Source organism: Phyllostomus discolor, chromosome 14 (assembly GCF_004126475.2).
Source record: "Phyllostomus discolor isolate MPI-MPIP mPhyDis1 chromosome 14, mPhyDis1.pri.v3, whole genome shotgun sequence".
Taxonomy (NCBI): domain Eukaryota; kingdom Metazoa; phylum Chordata; class Mammalia; order Chiroptera; family Phyllostomidae; genus Phyllostomus; species Phyllostomus discolor.
Genome location: NC_040916.2, coordinates 2268005 through 2291413, shown reverse-complemented (window position 1 = coordinate 2291413; position 23409 = coordinate 2268005). Strand labels below are relative to the sequence as shown.

Sequence of the window (23409 nt, the reverse complement as noted above, 5' to 3'; positions counted from 1 at the left end):
ATTTGTGTTTCCTTGAATCTCATTGAGTTTTTTCAGAATTGCAATCTTGAAAGCTCTGTCATTTAAGTCACATACTTCCATGTCTTTAAGTTTGTTTTCTGGAGATTTTTCATTTTCTTTCTGAGTTGCCTCGTTACCTTGGTTATTCATGGTATTTGATGGATTTCTTCTTGGTCTAGGCATCTATGTATGAGAGGCACTTCTTTAACAGATTGGTGAAAAGAATTTTCTCTGTTGTTTTCCAGTAGGTGGCACTGAATCACAAACTTTTTAGCTCTCTTGTATGTCTCTGGCTTTTCAGATTTCCACAGGGTGGTAGAAAATGGCCTGTGCTTCCTGAGAAGCTGGGTTATCTCCCCTGTAATTTGGTCATCCTGGTCTAAGGGGACCAACCCCATAGGGGAATGCTGCTGGTAATATGACTCCACGTCTGTGAAATCCCAGTGCTATCCTCCACAACCACATGCTGGCAGTGCAGCGGTGATGTGTAGGGATGAGTGAGCTGGGGGAAATGGCCGCCTCTTTTGTTGCTTTTCCTTCCAGGTAATGGTGACCAGTGAGGCTTTCCCCCAGCACCTTCACCCAAACCTGGGCTTAGTCACAAAGTGCCCGTGTCACTCAGGGAAACAGTGATTCTGTGGTACCAGTTCTTGGATTTGCAGATAATGTGCCCTACAACCCAACATGTGGGGTGAAGGGAGGTGCCTTCTGAGAGGTTAAGAAGAGGCCAGGCTTCTCCCGGGGAGCGGGGGAAATGGAGATAACTGTACTTGAACAACAATAATAAATGAATAAATGAACAAATGAACAAATAAATAAGGAAGCCAGACTTTGTGGCTTTGTTTCTCTGTCTGAAATGACAGTTTCCAGACAACCAAGGCCATACCTCGTGCTTCAAACCTGCCCAGGTCACCAGACTGAACCAAAATTCATACTGCTCACCCCTGCAGGAATGTTCACTAACTCTCTTTGCTGCTCCAGGCTAAAAAGAGTGCCAGCCACAGCCTGATTTTTTCTCTCTAGGCTGAGCTCTGCCATAAGCTCTTGGCTGTAGGGCTGCCTCTGCCACCGGCTTTTTTCCCTTTCCGTCTCCCTGGTTCACACCCACTTTCCCACCTTTAGATGTTTCAATATGTGGATCTGTCAGATGTGCTTGTGTGTTGAGCAGGAAATTCTTTGTTAAATTATGGCTCAAATTGTTGAAACTTTTAGGGGAGAGATGAGAGGATCTCTTATTCTGTCATTCCTCTGACATCACTTCAACAAATGTTTATTGTTACCTACTTTGTATTAACCATTTTTCAAAGCTCTGGAGATAAAACAGTGACTAAAACACATAAAACTTTTGTCATATGAAGTTTATATTCTCTAATGTCAGCTAGTGACAAGTAAAATAGGGTAAGGATGATGAAGAAGAGGTGCTGTAATTGATAGGAAGGTCAAAATGGAAGAACAAAGAAATACGTAAAAATTCAGAGGCTCATAGAAAATTTCCCTATTAGAAAGAAGTTGCTAATTTTGCACTTTGTAGTATATCTTATATTTGGTTAGAGGATCTCATAATTCCAAATCCCAAACTTAGAGGAGTTGGGAGTTGTGATGACCTAATTCTTTTTTGTCCTTCAGAATCAAAGGCATGGGAGGTTGATACCTGCCGGGGCCATTACAACAATGTATCTTGTGCTGTCTTCCACCCTCGCCAAGAGTTGATCCTCAGCAATTCAGAGGACAAAAGTATCCGAGTCTGGGATATGTCTAAGCGGTAAGGGGATTATGATGCTGTGGGATAAAACTCAGGGGAAGGCCATTTCTTTCTCTTACCCTCTCTTTTTAAAAATTAAATTAGAATACTTATATTTGTTTCTCATTGTTTTCAGCATGTAGAGATACAGGCATACCTTGGAGATATTGTGGGTTCAGTTCCAGGCTACTGTAATAAAGTAAATATGGCAATAGAGCAAGTCACACAAATGTTTTGGTTTCCCAGCACATTTAAAGGTTATGTTAACCATCATTAGAGCTTGTTATAAAAATGGTGCCAATAGACTTGCTAGATGCTGGGTTGGCACAAACCTTCATTTTGTTAAAAACACAGTGTTTGCAAAGCACAATACAGTGAAACTGAATGGAATGCCGTATGCCTGTATTATGAAAACTTGAAAGGACCTAAAGATCAGCTAACAGTTATAAGTTTTCCATCAAATGAAGATCTCCATGTGTGTTCTTTTTCTCCTGTAAATTTAAACATGTTCTTTTGTAGTTAGAGAAATAAATATGAAGTGAAAGCAGTGTAGTAGAAAATTATGATGAATATGGAGAAATTGAAATATGAAAATAAAAGGGTCAGTTTATTTTTTTTATGTAGAAATAATTTTATTCACTTTTCTAGGTTTTTTTTTTTTTTTTTTTTAAGATTTCATCCATCTATTTTTAGAGAGGGAAGGGAGGGACAAAGAGAGAGAGAGAGAAACATCAATGTGCGGTTGCTGGGGGCTGTGGCCTGCAACCTAGGCATGTGCCCTGACTGGGAATCAAACCTGCAATGCTTTGATTCACAGCCCACGCTCAGTCCACTGAGCTATGCCAGCCAGGGCCAAAAGGGTCAGTTTAGAGTTTCCTCTTTCTGTTTTGTAGTAGAATTTATCATGACTACCGTTACTTAGGATATGAAGTATAGTATTCCTGATTTATATCAGCATGCTGGCTTACCACTCAGTATTCTTATATATGATGGGCTGAAGATTTCTTGAAATTAATATTTTTGTTTGTACACCTTTTATTTTCTAGAACTGGAGTTCAGACCTTCCGCAGGGACCATGATCGTTTCTGGGTCCTAGCTGCCCACCCCAACCTTAACCTCTTTGCAGCCGGTAAGGGCCATATCTTCTCTTTTTCCTTGTTTCTGTTCAAAGTTTATAAGATGAGAGTGATTCTCCATTAGCTTTGTTTCCAGTCAATGTAGAGTAGGATGACAAGGGGAAATATAATTCTCACAGCCATGTGTTGAGGCTTTTTTCCTTTTTTCCCCTCTTACCTTCTTGGAGTAGTATTCTTTCAGTATTCTTTCTTCACCAAGAGCCATTTAACAATAAAGCCCATTAGTTCCTAGGAGGCTTTGGAGGCTAATACTGAACACTTGAAATTCTCAGACTGAGGAGCTATAAGCTGAGTTTTACCCACTCACTTAGCAAATATATACTGAATGTCGGGCCCTAGTCTGAGTGCTAATGTTATAGCATAAAACAATGTTCCTGATTTGATGGAACTTTTTTTTTTGCATTGTGGGAAGATAGACCATAAAACAATAAATATATAAAACAATGTATAGTGAAAAATGCTTTCAAGAAAAGTTAAACAAACATAAAGGAGAAGGAGAGGGATGAGTGTGGGGACTGACAAAGACTGTGATATAAAGGATGCTGAGCATGTTTGAAGAACATGCCAGTAGGAGCATATTGAGTAAGGAGCTAAGTATAGGAGGTAAGACAAGGCCATATTGTACATGGTACTCTGAATGGAAAGCCATTGGAAGTGTCATGATCTAGCTTATGTGTGGAGAGGGGACTGGAGGGCAAAACTCAAGGTTTCTCTAAAAGATGGATAATGCCAGTAGGAAAAAAGCAAAACATTTGTTTAAAACAGAAGCACAAAGACTTAAAAGTAGCATCTGTTTGTTCAGCAAATATGTTTATGTTCTTCTTATTATTATAAGCTAGGCACAGGGGAGAGATGGAAATTACTGTAATTTCTGCCTTCAGGGAGCTCATGGCATCATGGTGATGATAGAACTACACAATTACAGTATAGGATAAGTGCTATAATAGAAGTTTGTACAAAATGTTAGGAGAACACAGAGGACAGTGTCTAAATGTAGCAGTGTGATAGAGTGCAGCAGGTCTTCAAATAACATCATTTTGTTTATTATTTTGTTATAATGTTAAGATGCTAAAGGCACTTAGCCTTTGTTTATATCAATTAGCTATGGTAAAATTGGTTTCATTGTATACATGGTTTTGCTTAAAGTTGCAAAACCTAGCAACCATGTAAGTGTGGACTTAATGTATTAAGAAAGGATTCACAAAAATTTGTTTGAAGAAAGATTCCAAAAATCATGATAATTTAGGCAAACAAAGGATGCATACATATGTAATCCTTATCTTTGTATACCTTCTGTTTTCAGCTTTGTTTCTTGCCTAAAGCTAATTTCTTCTTTTCTCCCTGTGCCCCAGGCCATGATGGTGGAATGATTGTGTTTAAACTGGAAAGGGAAAGGCCAGCCTATGCTGTTCATGGCAATACGCTACATTATGTCAAGGACCGATTCTTACGTCAGCTGGATTTCAACAGCTCTAAAGATGTAGCTGTGATGCAGTTGCGGAGGTAAATCAGACTTCCCTTCAAACCCTCTCATCTGTCACCATGGTATGATACCCACAAACCAAAGTCTGTTATTTAGCAACATTTTGGATCTCATCTCCTGTCACAAATGGAACCCCTATTGGCTGAGGCTACTCAGTTTAAATCCCAGGAGTACGGTGAGCAAGGAGGTAGCCATGAAGGAAATGGTTTCTTTACTGAGAATGCTAGTGACCCTGTGGACAGGGAATCATACTATCATTTTTTGCCAGCTCTTGCAAACTGGAGAAAGATTCTGGTAGAGAGTAGCCCAATTTGATGACAGGCCTTTTTGTCTTTGTTTGGCATTTCTCTAACTCTTCTTTGCTTTCTGGCAAAATATATGCAGCTCTAAACCAGAAATATGTCTCTGGAAGCTCTTTAACTCTGAAGCTGTAATAACCTCTGGGATGCCTAGCAGAAGGAACTGTCCTCTTAGAAAGCTATTATCATGCTGAAACATTCATGGTGGCAAACTTCATCATGAGGGCTTGATAATGACCCTCTAGTATGACTACAATAAAAAGATGTGTTTATGTGAACAGGGAAAATTAACCAGAAAAAAATCACCTCATTAATTCTGTGGCATCCACACAATTATGTGTAGGAATTTGTACCCAAGGAGAACCAATCCCACTTACTACAGCAGTGCTAACCCTACCTTCTGTTGAATAATTTCACTTGTAGTAGGGTTTGCTTTTTAAAAAAACTGTTTGTTCAAAGCTGGGAAAAGGAAGTTCCCAGGCCTTAAGGGAGGGAAGAGAATAGATGCACTATTTATTTACTTTTATTCCTAATTGTAAAGGTGATTAGCATATGTGTAAAGGTTATACAAGTAAGAAGTGTAGGAATAATTCCTTCCTTTTATTCTTATGCCTCTTTCCTATTTTCTTTCTTTTTTTAATATATATTTCTAGTGGTTCCAAGTTTCCAGTGTTCAATATGTCATACAATCCAGCAGAAAATGCAGTCCTACTGTGTACAGTAAGTAATTATTGAATGCTCCTAGGACCTCCCCATTTCTCATAGGTCTCTTTCTTGTGCCATAGAAATCGCTGATGTATTATTTAATGGTCACTTTGAGAGAACTAACATGAAACGGAGGCTCAAATCAAGTAGGCTTCAGTTGTTACAAGCATCTTAAGGGCTGGGAACATATCTTTCATAAGGCTAACACCTTTTGAACTTAATGAAGCATCAAAATGAGTGACCGAAATCATTAAAAGTAATTTCAGATAATGGTTAGGGCTATATCTTAGGGAAAAGAGATGCTTATCTTGATCCTTTCATTTGAGTGAAAATAGTGGAGCTGATTTTGAGAGGAGTTCCTTTTAGTGCAGTAGTCTTCAGGGTCATTAAGTAGAAATCATCCTTATTTCTTGCCATACAATTCAAAAAGGAAATGAAGTTCTAATTTTAGAGCCCTGGTTACCAAGTTAAAAAGAATGAAAACCTGTCTTTCCCCATATGACTTCCAGTGTCTAATCCCAGTTCTTTTTCAATATCTAACAGATCCATATTTTCCTCTTGGCAATTTTCCTTAATGTCTTTTTTGTGTGTGTGATGTCTATTTCCCCCTTCAAGCAGACTTTTAAGTTGATGAGTATATTCAAGTGGGGCACTGGACTATTGGGGTCTTACTCTGTTAATTTGTGGAATATAGAGTGATCCTTGCTTTCATTCCATTAATATCTGCATCTTTGGAGGATGAAAAAAATGAAATGACAGGAATGCTGAGTTCTTTGGCAATAAACCTTATAAGTTTTAGCCATTGAGACATTCAAATGCCATCTGAGTGAAGGGTTAGAAATGTATAGTTTCATGTTGTGGTCTGTATAATCATAACTGTTTTCTCTGTCAGAATAAACTTGTATCTTGGGTACCTCTGACAGTTTAATTTTTTCCTTCTACAGAGAGCCAGCAATTTAGAGAATAGTACCTATGATCTGTACACCATCCCCAAGGATGCTGACTCTCAGAATCCTGATGGTATGTGTCCTGTTTATCTACCCAACTCTATTTCCAGCTCTCCTCTCCCACATCATCACTCCTTTTTGAATTTTTCACATTCCATCCTCAAGCTGTGACCACATCATTCACTGCTGTGGCAGATGGCACTGACAATTGCATCACAGACGACCATGGTGTGAAATATTCATGTTCCTCCTCCATTATATTACTCCAGCTAGATATATATATTTTATAATTTGGTTATTAGAAACTCCATTTTCTCTTTCAGCACAGCATGTTATCCTAGTTTATTGTCAGCTGATATGACTTTCACCCTGGTAATTTCATTTATTTAAAAATGTGGTTCCAATCTTGCAGTGTCTCATTCTGGGACTAGGAATTTATGCTCCCCCATCCACATCCAGATCTGCTTTGCTTCCTTTTGCATGTCAAAAAGATGAAGCTGCTAAAAGCCCCACATTCCACTGGGGAACCCAGGATCCAGCTGAGACCCCTGCCTACCTCTTCCATCACCACAATATCTTGTTGATGTCTTTAATATTAGAACTTGCTGACAGATATTATCAGAATAGATTCGAGTCTTGCTAATGCTCTTTTCAGTGCATTTCCTCCAGTTGGTTTATAGGTCAGGTTTATTCCTCAAGTCCTCACTCTTACTAACATACTTTCATAATAGTTTAGACCACATTAACAAACTCTGAGAAATACTGGGTTGGCTAAAAAGTTCTTTTTTTCTATAAGATGTCTGTAGTAGAGCTTAGCTGTCTTTAACTTCATTTGAAACAATTTTGTTAGATTTTATTGTGACAGCTGTCATAATAGCGTGCATTTAAAAAAAGACATCAAAATTGGTGAATTTTTGTGTAGCTATTTTCATACTAAGGTGAAAGAAAATACGCAACATTTTGCTTTATTATTTCAAGAAAGGTAAAAATGCAACTAAAACGCAAAAAAAGATTTGTGCAGTATATGGAGAAGGTTGAGCAAATGTGTCAGAAGTGGATTGTGAAGTTTCATGCTGGAGGTTTTTCACTGGATAATGCTCCAAAGTTGGGTAGACCGGCTGAAGTTGATAGTGATCAAATCAAGACATTAATTGAAAACAATGAATGTTTTGCCGCGTGGGAGAGAGCTGACATACTCAAAATATCTAGATCAATAAAATTGTTGGTGAAAAGGAAAAATGTGTCTTTTATTTTACAGAAAAAAACCATATAGACTTTTTGGCTAACCCAATATTTTGCTAGTTCTGTCCCTGTTGTGGGTGCCACTGTGTCATTATTGTTGCTAATATGATTCATTCTCAAGTGTCATTATGGCAAAAAAAGAGAAAACATGTGTCTTTGGTATCCATAAATCAAAGTCTCTCCTATAAATCAGTTGAGCCATTTCTGACTAGATTTTGTGATTTGGTCCCTTCCTACCCACCCCCTTGCTTTTTTTCTCCGTGTGTTTACAGTGATTAGAGTTTAAAATACCTTAGTTTTGTCTTCTTTGCTGCTTTTATTGTCTCTTCATCTTTTGGGGGAGATGATAATTAGTAAAGGAGTAAAGATGCATTACAATGGTAAGCAGCAGAGAGGAAGAAGAGCAAAAGCCTGAAGAGTGAGGCCCCTCAGCCTCTAGAAAGTGAGTGTTTTTCCTAAGAATTAGTTTTGTAACTGGCCTATCACTCCTAGGTGCCAGAAATGTACAAAGCAGCTGGCCAGCACATTCTGTCCAGTCCCCCCACCCCCACCCATACTAATAGGTAAAAGAATATTGGAGGACACCCTTTGGTGTATCTTTCTTGAGGTTTTCCAGAGTGGAGTGCCCATACTGAATTCTAATCAGCCAGTGAAATGTTTGGGAACTAAGGAACATTTTGTAACTTTCTTCAGGGTAATGAGAACAATTTGTTGATATTTATGGAGCAACAGCTTGGTGTTAAACACTGCCCAGCGTAGATTTTGGGAGTGCTCTGTCCTACCGTCCTCTATTAGGAGGTCTGTATTTACATGTTAAAAGTAGCAGAGCAGCTGCATTCTGGGGAGGAGGCTCTGTCTGTACTGCAGCTTGTTGAGATAGGAGGTCCAATGACACTGACAGGCTGCTTGCAATGTGCCACAACTTGGCCAGCGAGGCCCTGCTCGTTAGCTTGATGGAGTGTGCTGTCTCCCAAGATGGGCAGTCCTTCTGCCAGTACATAGTGTTGGCTGAAATGCAGTCACTTGGCCTAGAGAAGAAGGCTTGGCAGGGGTGGAGGTTGGAGTTTGGAGGGGACTGGTGGGAAAAAAGTCACTGACAATAGCCCCCAGTTACAGCTGAATTAGTTATGAAGCAGCTGAACTGGCAAAGCCAACATGGCAGCCAGCAAGACTGGCAGTTCCATGGCACCTGACTCTGTCACCTGCCAGTTGCTCACCACATGCTCCCGCCCTTTGGTTTTGTTCTTCTCAGCTCCTGAAGGGAAACGATCCTCGGGCCTCACAGCCGTTTGGGTTGCTCGAAATCGGTTTGCTGTCCTAGATCGGATGCACTCGGTGAGTTAAGACTAAAGGTGGAAACTAATTTGGGGACTGTGGTAGCAGTGGCCTCTGTATGGCAGAATAAAGAAGGGTTTTTTTTCTGTTACTCACCTCTGGGCAGCTCTGATGCTTGTGTGTCAGCTCTACTTCTATCCTTAGCCTTACCCCAGTCCCCCTGTGGAAAAATGGCCTTAGAATTGATTTCATTGGATTACTGTGGCCCTGGGCTTAGGAACCAAGTTAAGTCACTCTTGAAAACATAGGAGACAATATCAAGTTTGAGAAAGGTAGGCTGAGTGTGGAGTTGACCCTCCTCCTTATCTTACTACTCCATTGGTGTTTAAATTTTAATATGTCCTAAACAAGATAAATAAAGTTCTCTCACGAAAACATTTCACAAATTTAAGCCCAGAAGCACTTTTCTCGCTCTTCAGATGTTTGAGGAATTAAGACTTTAGTTGGATTTCTCAGGATATTTCAATTAAAAAAAAAAGAGCCATCAGGGCCCTTGGAGAGAATCTTAGAGTCTTTTTATACCACTGATTAACCTGGACAGGAAAATAAAAAATAAGTTTGTTTATTGAAGCTAAGGAACAGTGGCTGAGGGACGTTGTCAGCTCTTGTCATCTTATATACACATGCTTCTCTTAAGCTCTCCTCTAATACTCATTTCAGCTTCTGATCAAGAATCTGAAGAATGAGATCACCAAAAAAGTTCAGGTGCCCAACTGTGATGAAATCTTTTATGCTGGCACAGGCAACCTCTTGCTTCGAGATGCAGAATCCATCACACTCTTTGATGTACAGCAGAAACGGTATCGTGTCAAGTGCCCTTGAGACAGGCGTGTAGTGGGGGACAGGAGACGTTTTTAGTGGGAACTTTTTTCTCCCAAATGAGTTTGCCTCTTGGCTTGATCACTTCTTGTGCTATAACTCCAAGCCATGTTTTTCCCTCTCTGATCACTCTCCATCCTTTATGTACACATTAACATTACAACAAGGGGCTTATTTGTTTTTAGAGCACTAATATAATCAAAGAATTCTCTTGGGATTTAGAATATTAGGAACACAGGGAAGAAACACAGTTTCTGTACTTAAAGGAATGTATAGTCCAGTGGTGAAAACATACATACAAAACTTTCTAATAATACATAGAATAAAACCATGTCTTATTATATTAATAAAGAAGTTGAGGAAAGGGGAAGTGCCCATTGTGAGCCAGAATGTTTAAGTCACTGAGCTACAATGCAGAGAATGTTTATTTGGTACTATTTTAAGAAATTAGGGTTCCCATTTATTTGGAGATGAGAAGTTAGGCCATAACCTGGGACAAAAAAATCAGGTCTACTTATTTTTGTCCTCTTTCTGTCCCAGAACTCTGGCATCTGTAAAGATTTCCAAGGTGAAATATGTTATCTGGTCAGCAGACATGTCCCATGTAGCACTACTGGCCAAACATGGTAAGTCTTCATCATATCCTCCCTGATTTGGAGACCAATCCCACCCTTCCTATCCTTGCAAGTCTCCTTCACTCACCCTATCCAACAGAGCACTCATGCCCTTTGCCTCTTACAGCCATTGTGATCTGTAACCGCAAATTGGAGGCTCTGTGTAACATTCATGAGAACATTCGTGTCAAGAGTGGGGCCTGGGATGAAAGTGGGGTATTTATCTACACCACAAGCAACCACATCAAATATGCTGTCACCACTGGGTAAGTTAATTATCTATTGTAAGATACAGAGTGGGAGAAGTTGGCTTCTTGAAATCACTGTTGTATCTCAAGAGATGTAACTGAACTCCTTCCTGAACTTTCTTTGTGGAAAAGCTTTATGTAGCATATATGTACTAGACATATATGCGCTAGGGGCATCAGAACATTCTTTTTTTAACTCTTTTAAAATTGTGAAATAAGGTACAAATATACAAAATTATGTAGATTTTATATATGTATATAATAGCAAATAATTATGTAAACATCTGTACAAGTGTCACCCAAGTCAAGAAATAGAACATTTCTGAAACCCCAGAAGCCCTTTGCCATGTGGTCATTATTGGTCGAGACCCCCTCCAAAAATAACATTATTCTGACTTTTTTTAAAAAAGATTTCATTTATTTATTTTTAGAGAGGGGGAAGGGAAGGAAAAAGAAAGGGAAAGAAATATTGATATGTGAGAGAAACATTGATTGCCCTCACATGCCCCCAACTGGGGACCTGGCCTACAACTCTGGCACGTTTTCTGGCCAGGAATCAACTGTCAACAGGCAACCTTTTGGTTCATGGGATGGCACCCAACCCACTGAGCTACACCAGTCAGGGCTATTCTGACTTTTATGGTAATTTTTTCCTTGCTTCTCTTTGCAATTTTGCCACTCAGTGAGTGTCTTAAAATATGATTTTATTTGTCTTGTTTTGAACACCATATGAATGAAATCATACTGAATATATGATTTCATGTTTTTCTTACTTTGTTCAATATTTTGTTTAAGATTCATCTATGACGTAGGTCTAATTTATTTATTTTCAGTGTTGTATAATGTTCTATTATATGAGTATACCAGTTTATCATTTCTACTTTTGAGGGATATATGAATGATTTCTATTTTTGGCTATTGTGAACAATGTTCTTTTAAATATTCTTTTATAACAACAGAACACATATTTTTCAGGAGCACATGGGACATTCATCGAGATAGATCATATCCTAGGTCATAAAAATACTTCAAATTGAAAGAATAAAAACTTAGATCTATTATTATAAACTGACAGCTATGGGAAAAACCAGCTCCTTACCCCAAGAACACACCACTTAAGGATGATGGTGTGAATACAGTGGTAAAATTAAAACTGGAAAAATTAAGACCTAAAAGAAAATAATTAAATGGCAAAAGTATACATATGTTCTGTGAGTCATTCAACTTTCCTAAAGTCCATCAATGGGATAATGTTTTTACACAGTATATATGTGGATTTAATAAAGATTTATTAACATACTGATAAAAATGTAAGGATTCTTTTGCATGTATTCTGGTGCAAATGCACACGTATTTCTCTTGGGTGTCTACCCAGAGCAGACACTGCTGGGTCATAAAGTATGCATGTCTTTACATTCATAAGATAATGTGAAACTGCTCTCCGAAGTGGTTGCACTATTTTGCATGCTCATCAGCATTGTATAAAAGTTTTTTTTGCTTGTCACCTGGGCTCATTATTGCCTCTTTCAAACTGATTTTTGTCTGTCTGGTGGATGTGTAACAGTATCTCGTAATTTTACTTTGCTAGTCTCTGATTCCCAATGAGATTAAGCAACTTTTCATTTGCCTGTCCATCAGGATTTCCTCTTCTATGAATTCTATTCAAGTCTTTTCTCTTTTATTTTTATTAATTTGTAGGAGTAGGTATAGTTAACCTTAGAACAAGGCTGTGGTTAGGGGCACCACACCCCTCCCACACTCTACCTCATCCTCCACGAAGTTGAGATTCCTTCTTTAACTTTCGACCCTCCAAAAACTTAACCACTAATACCTTACTGTTGACCAGAAGCCTTACTGATAATGTAAATAGTTGATTAACACATATTTTGTATGTTACATGTACTATATACTGTATTCTTACAATGAAGTAAATTAAAGAAAAATGTTAAGAAAATCATAAGCAGGAGAAAATACATTTATAGTATTTATTGAAGAAAATCTGTGTATAAGTAGACCTGTACAGTTCAAACCCACGTTGTCCAAGGGTCAACTATATTTGAATATCAGTACTTCATCAGGGATATGTGTTGTAGATATTAGTATCTCCTATCATTCCATGGCATGTCTTTTGATTCTCTTTATGATACCTTTTGATGAACAGAAGTTCCTAATTTTAATGTAGTTGAATCTATGAATCTTATCATTTATGGATGTTGAATTTTGTATCCTGCTTAAGAAATCTTTATTGACTTCAAGATCGTAAAGGCATTCTTTTTTATTGTCTTGTAGAAACTTTATAGTTTTGCCTTTTATATCTAGGTCTATCTCTCTGAAGGTGAGTTTTGTGTATGGTTTGAGGTATAAGGGACTCAGTTTTCACCGTTTTCCATAAGGACACCCATCCATTCCATTTATTGTCATTTACTGAAATTATTGAAAAGACCAGCTTTTCCTTATAGTTTTGCAATACCATCTTTGTCATATATAAATCATGTTTACACAAATATAAGGATCTGTTTTCTATGGTCTGTTTGTCTATCTCGGATCTAATTCTATACTTCAAGTATTATAGGTTTATGAGCCTTCTGATCTGGTAAAGCAGGTTCTTCCAATCTTTCCCACTTTGTGTGTATGTGTTTTTTTAAAGTTATTCAGCTATTTTCAAATTAATTTTGCCTTAAAAAGGCATAGTTTTCAGAATTTTTTGCCTTGAAAATATATAAGTTTTAGAATCAGTTTGTGAAATTGCACACAGAAAAAAAGCAAAAAAAAAAACCTGATTTTTAGTAGGGATTATATTGAATTTGTATTTCATTTTGGGCATAATTGTCATCTTTACAATATTAAATTTTCTTCTTTTTAAAAATTTAATATTTTTATTGTTGCTCTCTTAAAGTTGTCCCAAATTTTCCCCTTTTGCTTTCCTCCACTCAACCCATTTACCCTCCACCCCCACACCTGCACTTAATCCTCACCCTGTTGTCCATGTCCATGAGTTAAATTTTCTAATCTGTGAACATGGTATAGTACTGCTTTTTTACTTAGGTCTTCTGAAACATCTTTCAGTAAAGTTTTATAATTTTCTTGGTAGAGATTTTGCATTTCTTTCATTAGATTTATTCTTAGGCACTTGATATATTTTACTGCTACTTTTAAATATATAGTATCCATTTAAAATTTTATTGTCTAATTTTTGCTGATATTTAGAAGTATAATTAAATTTTTTAATTAATTTTTTTACAGATTTTATTTATTTCTTTTTAGAGAGAGGAGAAAGGAAAGAGAAAGAGAAAAACATCAATATGTGGTTGCCTCTCGTTCGCCCCCAGAGGGGACCTGATCTGCTACCCTGCTACCCAGGCATGTGCCCTAACTGAGAATCGAACAGAAAACCCTTTAGTTCACAGGCCAGTGCTCAATCCACTGAGCCACACCAGCCAGGGCAAATTTTTAAATTGATTTTATTTCAGAGACTGCTAGACTTACTAATTCTAGTAATTGTTTTTTTTTTCTTTAGGATTTTCTTTACAGATAATCATAGCATCTTTGTGAGGGTAATGATAATGGTAGTTTTATTTCTTGTTTTTCAGTACTTATACTTTTTTAAAGTAACTTTTTATTTTTCATTTACAGTTGAGATACAATATTATATTAGTTTCAGATATACAACATAGTGATTACACATTTATATAACTTAAGTGATCACCCTAATAGTTTAGTACCATATATAATTTTTACAATATTATTGACTGTATTCCCCATGCTGTACCTTACATCCTCATTGGCTGTTTTTATAACTGGCAATTTGCACATCTTAATCCTTTGCCCTTTATCACCCCCTGCCCGTGCCCCTCCCACCCCCCCCCGCCATGCCCCCCCCCCTTCCCCCGCCTGCCAACACTCCTCGCATCTGGTAACCATCAAAATGTTCTCTGTATTTATGAGTTTGTTTCTGGTTTCCTTGTTCATTTATATTATATTTTTAGATTTGACATCTAGGTGAAATCATATAGTATTTGTCTTTCTCTGACGTATTGTACTTACTATAATACCCTGTAGGTCCATCCATGGTTTTGCAAATGGCAAGACTTCACTCTTTTATGTGACTGAGTAACATTCTTTTGTATTCAGGTACCACATCTTTTTTATCCATTCATCCATGACAGACACTTAGGTTGCTTCTGTATCTTGGCTATTGTAAATAATGTGGCAGTGAGCATAGGGATGCATATGTCTTTTTGAATTAGTATTTTGAGTTTCGTTAAATACCCAGAAGTGGAATTGCTGGGTCCTTCTATTTTTTTTTAATGTATTTTATTGATTATGCTATTACATTTGTCCCAATTTTCCCCCCTTTGCCCCCCTCTACCCAGGACCCCCCATTTCTCCATCCAGCCATCCCCCCCTTATTTCATGTCCATAGGTTACACATATAAGTTCTTTGGCTACTCCATTTCCTGTACTCATCTCTCTGTCTATTCTGTATCTACCAATTTGTACTTACTAATCCCTGTAACTTTTCCCCATTCTCTCCCTTCCCCCTCCCAACTGGTAACTATCCAAATGATCTCCATAGGCTTGATTCTATTCTGCTAGTTTGCTTAGTTTGCGTTTCAGATTCAGTTGTTGATAGTTGTGAATTTATGCCATTTTAATGTTCATAGTTTTGATCTTCTTTGTCTTAAATAAGTCTCTTAATATTTCATATAATAATGACTTGGTAATGATGAACTCCTTTAGCTTTACCTTATCTAGGAAGCACTTTATCTGCCCTTTGATTCTAAATGATATCTTTTCTGGATAGGATAATCTAGGTTGTAGGTCCTTGCTTTTCATCAGTTTGAATACTTCTTGCCTGTCCCTTCTAGCCTACAAAGTTTCATTTTAAAAATCAGTGGACAGTCTTATGGGAACTTCTTTGTAGGCAACTCTCTGCTTTTCCGTTGCTGCTTTTAAGATTCTCTTATATCTTTAACCTTTGGCATTTTAATTATGATATGTCCTAGTGTGGTCCTCTTTGTGTCTAGCTTGTTTGGGACTCTTTGTGCTTCCTGGACTTGTATGTCTGTTTCCTTTGCCAAATTAGGGAAGTTTTGTTTTCATTATTTTTTCAATTAGTATTAATTGAATTAGTATTAGTATTAATATTTTACTGCTACTTTTAAATATATAGTATCCATTTAAAATTTTATTGTCTAATTTTTGCTGATATTTAGAAGTATAATTAAAATTTTTTAAATTGGCATTTTAATTATGATATGTCCTAATGTGGTCCTCTTTGTGTCTAGCTTGTTCCTCTTCAACTTCTGGCACCTCTATGATTCGAATGTTTGTACATCTGAAGTGGTCCCAGAGACTCCTTAACCTGTCCTCATTTTTTTTGGATTTTTTTCCTTGTTGCTGTTCTGATTGAATGTTTTTTTCTTCCTTATGTTCTAAATCATTGATTTGATTCTCAGCTTCATCCACTCCACTGTTGGTTCCCTATAAATTTTTCTTTATTTCACTTAGTGTAGTGTAACCTTCATTTCTTTGTGGGTCTTTTCCATGCTGTTGAAGAATCCAATGAGTTCCTTGAGCATCCTAATAGCCAGTGCTTTGTACTCTGCATCTTATAGATTGCTTATCTCCATTTTGTTTAGTTCTTTTTCTGGAGTTTTGTTCAGTTCTTTTGTTTGAGCCATATTTCTTTGTCTCCTCGTTTTGGCAGCCTTCCTGTGTTTGTTTCTATGTATTAGGCAGAGCTGCTTTGACTCCCTGACTTAATAGTGTAGCCTATTGTAGAAAAGCGCACCAGTAGTTGGATGGGGTAGAGCCTTAGGTAATCAGCAGGGTGTGGAAGCCCATGTGAACCTGGTTTACAGTCTCTCCAATATGGTATCACTGCTCTATGGCTCTCTGTGGGGGAGGGCTCAGAAAGGGGAGAGTGCTGCTGCCTGGCCCTTGGACTTGTGTCCTGGAGGAAGCTTTCCTCTGGCTCTCACTCTGGTGCCAGGCACTTCAGTTTCTTCTCATATGCTACTGGTGCCCTTCCTGCTGCTGCCCCAGTGCTGGATACCAGAGGGAGTGAGTCTGCGAAAGTCCTAAGTTCATTGCAGGCCCTTTAAGAGGAGATATCTAAGAATCCTGCAGTGTCTTCTGTCACCCCAACCCCACTGGTTTTTACAGCCAGAAGTTATAGGGACTTATCTTCCTGGCACTGGAACTCCTGGCTGGGTGGTCTGGTGTGGGGCTGGGGATCTCTCACTCCCGTGGTAACCCTACCAATTTTTATCTACCATATGTGGGTTTGGAACCGCCCATTTTGCATCTCCTCATCTTTGCTTCTCCTGCCTGTCTAGATGAATGTGACTTCTTTAATTCCTGGGTGTCGTACTTGCATATAGCTCTATTTTCTGACAATTCAGGGTGATAGTTGTTTTATAATTTAGTTGTAATTTTTATTGTGGTTGTGCAAGGAGATGAGCCATGTTTAACTATTCCTCCATCTTGACCGGAAGTCATTGAGTCCTTCTTTGTCTCTTGTTGCAGACTTTGCTTTAAAATCTATTTTATCTGAATAAGTATTGTTACACCAGCTTCTTTTTTTCATTTTCATAAAGTATCTTTTTCCATCCCTTTCAGTTTGTGTGTGTCTTGACCTGAAGTGAGTCTCTTGGAGGCAGCCCATATAAAGGTCTTGTTTTCTTATCTATTCAGCCATCCCTATGTCTTTTGATTGGAGCATTTAATCCATTTACAGTTAAAGTAACTGAAGATAGATATGTAGTTATTGCCAGTTATAAGAGAAAATTTATTTAGAAAATGACAGAGGTAGAAAAGAGGAGCCAGCTAGACTGTGTGAGCTCAGGAAATAAGTTACAGAGACAAAAGAAGGGCCCTTCGAGCTTAGGAGAGAGTAAGGGAAAGGTAATGCACCTGGGGGCAAAAAAAGAGGGGGAAGAGAAAAATATGGGCACGAGAGAGAGAGAGAGAGAGAGAGAGAGAGAGAGAGAGAGGGAGAGAGAGAACGAGAACGTGAGTGCCCCAGGGAAAGAAAGTGGGGAGGCACAGTTGTGCTTCAGAGGAGAACACACCTATTGCCATTTTATTATTCATATCTTTGATCTTTTTTCCTTATTCTTAAAGAAGTTTCTTTAACATTTCTTGTAATACTGGTTTGGTGGTGATGAACACCTTTAGCTTTTTCTTGGCTGGGAAGCTCTTTATTTCTTCTTTGATTCTGATAGCATTGCTGGGTAGAGTAATCTTGGTTGTTAGGTCCTTGCTTTTTATCACTTTGAATATTTTGTGCCACCCCCTTCTCGCCTGCAAAATGTTTCTGTTGAGAAATCAGCTGACAGTTTTATGGGCATTCCCTTGTAGGTAATTTACTGCTTTTTTCTCTTGCTGCTTTCAAGATTCTCTCTTTTTAACATTTGGCATTTTAATTATGTGTATTCGTATGGGCCTCTTTGGGTTCATCTTGTCTGAGATTCTCTCTGTTTCTTGGACTTGTAGGTCTATTTCCTTTGCCAGGTCAGTGGAGTTTTCCATCATTATTTCTTCAAACAGGTTTTTAATCCTTTGTTCTCTGTCTTTTACTTCTGGCGCTCATGATGTGAATGTCAGTGTGCTTGATGTGGTCCTGGATGCACCTCAAGTTATCTTATTTTTTGGATTTTTTTCTTCTCTGATTTGGTGTTTTTTGATTTGATTCTCTGCTTCATCTAATCTGCTGTTGATTTCTTATAATGTATTCTTTGTTTTTAGTTACTGTACTCTTCTAACGTATTCTTCATTTTAGTTATTGTATTCTTCATTTCTGACATTTTAAAAATCTTTTTTATCTCCATTTTATTTCTTTATCTCTTTGTTAAAGTTCTTACTGAGTTCATCTAATCTTCCCCTAAGATCATTGAGCAGCCTTATAACCAGTGCCTTGAACTCTGCATCTGGTAGGTTGCTTGTCTCCATTTTTAGTTTAGTTCCTGTTATGGAGTTTTGTTCTGTTCATTTGTGATGTGTTTCTTTGTTTCTTCATTTTGACTGACTTCCTATGCTTGTTTCTATGTATTAGGTAGATCTTCTCTGACTCCCAGTCTTGGTAGAATGGCATTACATACTAGGTGTACTGTGAAGCTCAGTGGAACAGTCTCCCTGTTCACCTGAGCAAGGTGTTCCAGGGGTGTTTCTTGTGTGGGTTGTGCATGTTCTCCTATAGTTGAGCTTTGATTATTGTTGGCATATCAATAGGAGGGATTGACCCTCAGGCTGACTGGCTTTGGGGAATGGCCATGACTACAATGGAAGAACTGTTGTAAGGATCAGACCCCACAGAGGGTGATTTCCTTTTAGGTAGGCTCTGGTACTTGAATTTGTGGAGGTAGTTGGGTGGTGCTCTAGTATGGTTTGAAGCTGGCCACTGGAATGTGTTTGTTTCTGGGGCCTTTTTGGAGGTGCTCTGGTACCAGCCAAGGTCAGCTGCTGCCTGTGCCTGACCTGCTACCACCTGTATGAGCTACAGAGTGATCTACAGATGGTTGTCACTTAAACTGCATTTGGAGGCAACTTGGTCAGGCTAACCTTCAAACTGATGCTGGCTGCCAGTAGTGCCAGGCTTTGGGTTGCTAGCAAGAGATACGGGGCACACCAAGACCAGATATTTGTCTGGGGTTTGTGCACTTGAGAGATTTAGAAAAGCTCCACTATGCCTGCCAAGACAGACCATTTGTTTGGATAGCCACTGGAAGAGTCTTGGGCTGGTCTACAATTTGGGTGGGGCAGGGTCTCAGAGAATCACCAGGATGGGGCAAAACTGTTAGCCAGGTTCATGGAGACTTCATACGTGGCGCCTGCCTGTTCCTGCAGGCTGGGTAGGGGAGTGTTCAACAAAGAAACAATGGTGTCTGCCAGCACTTGTGTCTGGAAAAAAGCTGTCTCTGCAGACCTCACCCTGAAGCCAGAAAACTGTTTCTCCCCATTTGACCCTGGTGCTCTCAGAATGGCTGCCCCAGCACTGCAGCTCAGAGCAAATGAATTAGTCACTGAGTGAATCCATGTGTGGGCCCTGTAAGAGGAATGCCTGGGGCTCCAAAAGGCCTTCCTCTCACTCAGCCATACTCCCTGCTGGTTTTCCCAGCCAGAAGTTATGGTGACTTCTATTTCCAGCACTGGAACCTCAGGCTGGGGAGCCAGGTGTGGAACTGGGATCCCTCACTCCTCAGGGTGGGACCTCTGCAGCCAAGATATCTCTCCTGATACTTAACCCCCTCATGTGGGTGTGAGACCAACCTATTCTGTGCCTTTGCTCCTCCTACCATTCTCCACGTGGCTTCTTCTGTATATCCTTAGTTATAAGACTTCTCTTCAGCTAGATTTCAGGTAGTTCTTAATGACTGTTTGTTTTCTGTTCACTCTAATTTTGATGTGGTCTTGAGAGGAGGTGAAAATAGTACTTATACTTTTATATATTTTTCTTTTTTTTTTTTTAATTTATTGATTGGAGACTTCTGGCCAAGATGTAGGCATAAGTAGATATACCTTGCCTCCTCACACAACCAAAAGGACAACAACAAATAAAAAAAAAAAAGCAAAAAGAACTGCTGGAAAATTGAACTGTCTGGAAGTCCATCAACCAAAGAGATAAAGAAAAAACAAGAAACATTTGTCCAGACTTGTATGAGGGGAAGAGAGAAGCAGCTGTGGTGGAGAGGACTCCTAGAAAGGCAGTGGCAGGAGAACCAGACAAGGCGGCAGCTGGCAGAGGGAACGGTCCCACATTTGTGTGAGAATATACTGGGAGGAACAACTAGGGAGCAACACAGACAACAGAAACCAGGGCTCCACCACAGGGAAATAAAGCCTCAAAACCTGTGACTGAAAAAACCTGTCGGGGTTATGGTGGTGAGAGAAACTCCCAACCTCATAGGAAAGTTGGTTGAAGAAAGCCACAGGGTCCTAGAATGTACACAAACACACCCACCAAGGACTCAGTGCAAGAAGTGCCCAATTCGCTTGTGGGTAGGGGGGACTGTAAGCCAGCCCAGAGCTGAGCAAGAGGCATTTCTCCCTTTTGGACACATGCCCCTCACCTGATGAATACCTAAGGGTCTGTCCCTTACAATGTAATAGGCAAGCCAAGACAAAAAATATATGGCCCAAATGAAACAATAGATCAAAACCCCAGAAAAAATACAACTAAGTGATGAAGAGATAGCCAACCTATCAGATGCAGAGTTCAAAACACTGGTAATCAGGATAATCACAGAAATGGTTGAGTATGTTCACAAAATAGAGGGAAAAGTAAAGGCTATAAAAAGTGAAATAAAGTAAATGTACAGGGAACTAACAGTGAAGGGAAGGAAACCAGGACCTCAAATCAAAGATTTGGAGCAGAAGGGAAAAATAAACATTCAGCCAGAACAGAATGAAGAAACAAGAATTCAAAACCCAAGGAGAGGCTTTGTAACCTCCGGGACACTTTTAACCATCCCAACATCTGAATCATAGGGGTGCCAGAAAGAGAAGACAAAGAGCAAGACGTTGAAACTTATTTCAAAATTATAATGAAGGAGATCTTCCTTAGTCTGGCAAAGGAAATAGACTCACGGGAAATCCCAGAAGCCCAGAGAGTCCCAAAGAAGCTGGACCCAAGGGAGCACACACTAAGACACATCATAATTACATTAGCCAAGATTAAAGAGAAGGAGAAAATCTTAAAAGCAGCAAGAGAAAAGGAGGCAGTTACCTACAAAGGAGTTCCCATTACACTATCAGCTGATTTTCCCAAAGAAACCTTGCAGGCAAGAAGGGGCTAGGAAAAAGTATTCCAGTCATGAAAGGCAAGGACCTACTACATCCAAGATGACTCTATCCAGCAAAGCTATCATTATAGAATGGAAGGGTATATAAAGTACTTTCCAGATAAGATGAAGTTAAGGGAGTTCATCATCACCAAGTCCTTATTATATGAAATAATAATAAGTTAAAGGGACTTAACTCAGAAAAATAAGATAAAAAAATATGAAGAGAGTTTTTACAACAAAATCACAACTATCAGCAACCAAACCTAAAAACAAAAAGCTAAGCAAACAACTAGAACAGGAAGAGAACCACAGAAACAGAGATCACATGGAGTGTTATCAGTGGGGAGGGAAGTGGGAGAATGGGGAAAAGGGTACAGAGAATAAGAAGCATAAATGATAGATACAAAATAGACAGGGGGAGGTTAAGAATAGTATGGGAAATGGAGAAGCCAAAGAACTTATATGTATGACCCATGGACATGAACTAAGAGGGGAAATGAAGGTGGGTGGTGGGTACAGAGCGTATGGGAATAAAGGGGAGAAAAAATGGGATGATTATAATAGCACAACCAATAAAATATTTTTTTAAAATTATTGATTGATTTTGGAGAGGGGGAGAGACATCAATTTGTTGTTCTACTCATTTATGCATTAATTGATTCTTTTTTTAAAATATATTTTATTGATTATGCTATTACAGTTGTCCCATTTCCCCCCCTTCACTTTCCTCCATCCTGTATACCCTCTCCCACCCACTTCCCCCCCTTTAGTTCATGCCCATGTGTCATACTTATAAGTTCTTTAGCTTCTACAGTTCTCATACTATTCTTACCCTCTCCCTGTCTATTATCTACCTACCATCTATGCTATTTATTCTCTGTACCTTTTCCCCCTCTCTCCTCCTCACACTCCCCTGTTGCTAATCCTCCATGTGATCTCCATTTCTGTGGTTCTGTTCCTGTTCTAGATGTTTGCTTAGTTTCTTTTGGTTTTGCTTTAGGTGTGGTTGTTAGTAATTGTGCGTTTGCTGTCCTTTTACTATACATGTTTTTTGTTTTTAATCTTCTTTTCTTAGATAAGTCCCTTTAACACTTCATAAAATAAAGGCTTGGTGATGATGAACTCCTTTAACTTGACCTTATCTGAGAAGCACTTTACCTGCCCTTCCATTCTAAATGAGAGCTTTGCTGGATAGAGTAATCTGGGATATAGGTCCTTGTCTTTCATGACTTGGAATACTTCTTTCCAGCCCCTTCTTGCCTGTAAGGTCTCTTTTGAGAAATCAGCTGACAGTCTGATTGGAACTCCTTTGTGGGTTACTGTCCCCTTATCTCCTGCTGCTTCTAAGAGTCTCTTCTTCATTTTTACCTTGAGTAATGTAATTATGATGTACCTTTGTGTGTTTCTTCTTGGGTCCAACTTCTTTGGGACTCGCTGAGCTTCCTGGACTTCCTGGAAGTCTATTTCCTTTGCCAGAATGGGGAAGTTCTCCTTTATTATTTGTTCAAATACATTTTCAATCTGTTGTTCTACCTCTTCCCCTTCTGGTACCCCTATAATTCAGATGTTGGAATGTTTAAAGATGTCCTGGAGGTTCCTAAGCTTGTTCTTGGTTTTTTGTTTGTTTGTTGTTTGTTTGTTGTTGTTTGAATTCTTATTTCTCCTTTCTTTTCTGTTTGGTTGTTTCTTTCTTCCTTCTGGTCCACTCTATTGTTTTGAGTCCCAGTTTCCTTCTCATCACTTTTGGATCCCTGTGCATTTTCCTTCATTTCTTTTATGGTCACCTGCATTTGTTCATCTAACTTGTGACCCAAATCAATCAATTCTGTGAGCTTCCTGATCACCAGTGTTTTGAACTGTGCATCTGATAGGTTGGCTATCTCTCGGTCGCTTAGAAGGATGAGTTCTAGGGCATTGATTTGTTCTTCTGTTGAGCCATCTCTCTCTCTCTTTTTTTTTTTTTTTTTTTTTTTGGTTGACTGATCGCTCCCTGTTACGGTGCAGAGCCTTAGGTGTTTCAACCAGTGCTGGGCACCCCAGTCCCTAGATTGTG

At 38.9% G+C, this 23409-nt stretch overlaps 1 protein-coding gene across 1 annotated transcript in view; it reads left to right on the top strand.

Moving 5' to 3' along the window:
* The window catches only part of COPA (COPI coat complex subunit alpha), a 69344-nt gene that overhangs the window by 26877 nt on the left and 19058 nt on the right, over positions 1–23409 (top strand). The window contains exons 9-17 of the mRNA XM_028530587.2: positions 1627–1762; positions 2788–2870; positions 4230–4380; positions 5313–5379; positions 6309–6384; positions 8806–8888; positions 9549–9688; positions 10248–10333; positions 10449–10587. Of these exons, the coding sequence (XP_028386388.1) occupies positions 1627–1762; positions 2788–2870; positions 4230–4380; positions 5313–5379; positions 6309–6384; positions 8806–8888; positions 9549–9688; positions 10248–10333; positions 10449–10587 (961 nt within the window). The remainder of the gene's footprint in view (positions 1–1626; positions 1763–2787; positions 2871–4229; positions 4381–5312; positions 5380–6308; positions 6385–8805; positions 8889–9548; positions 9689–10247; positions 10334–10448; positions 10588–23409) is intronic.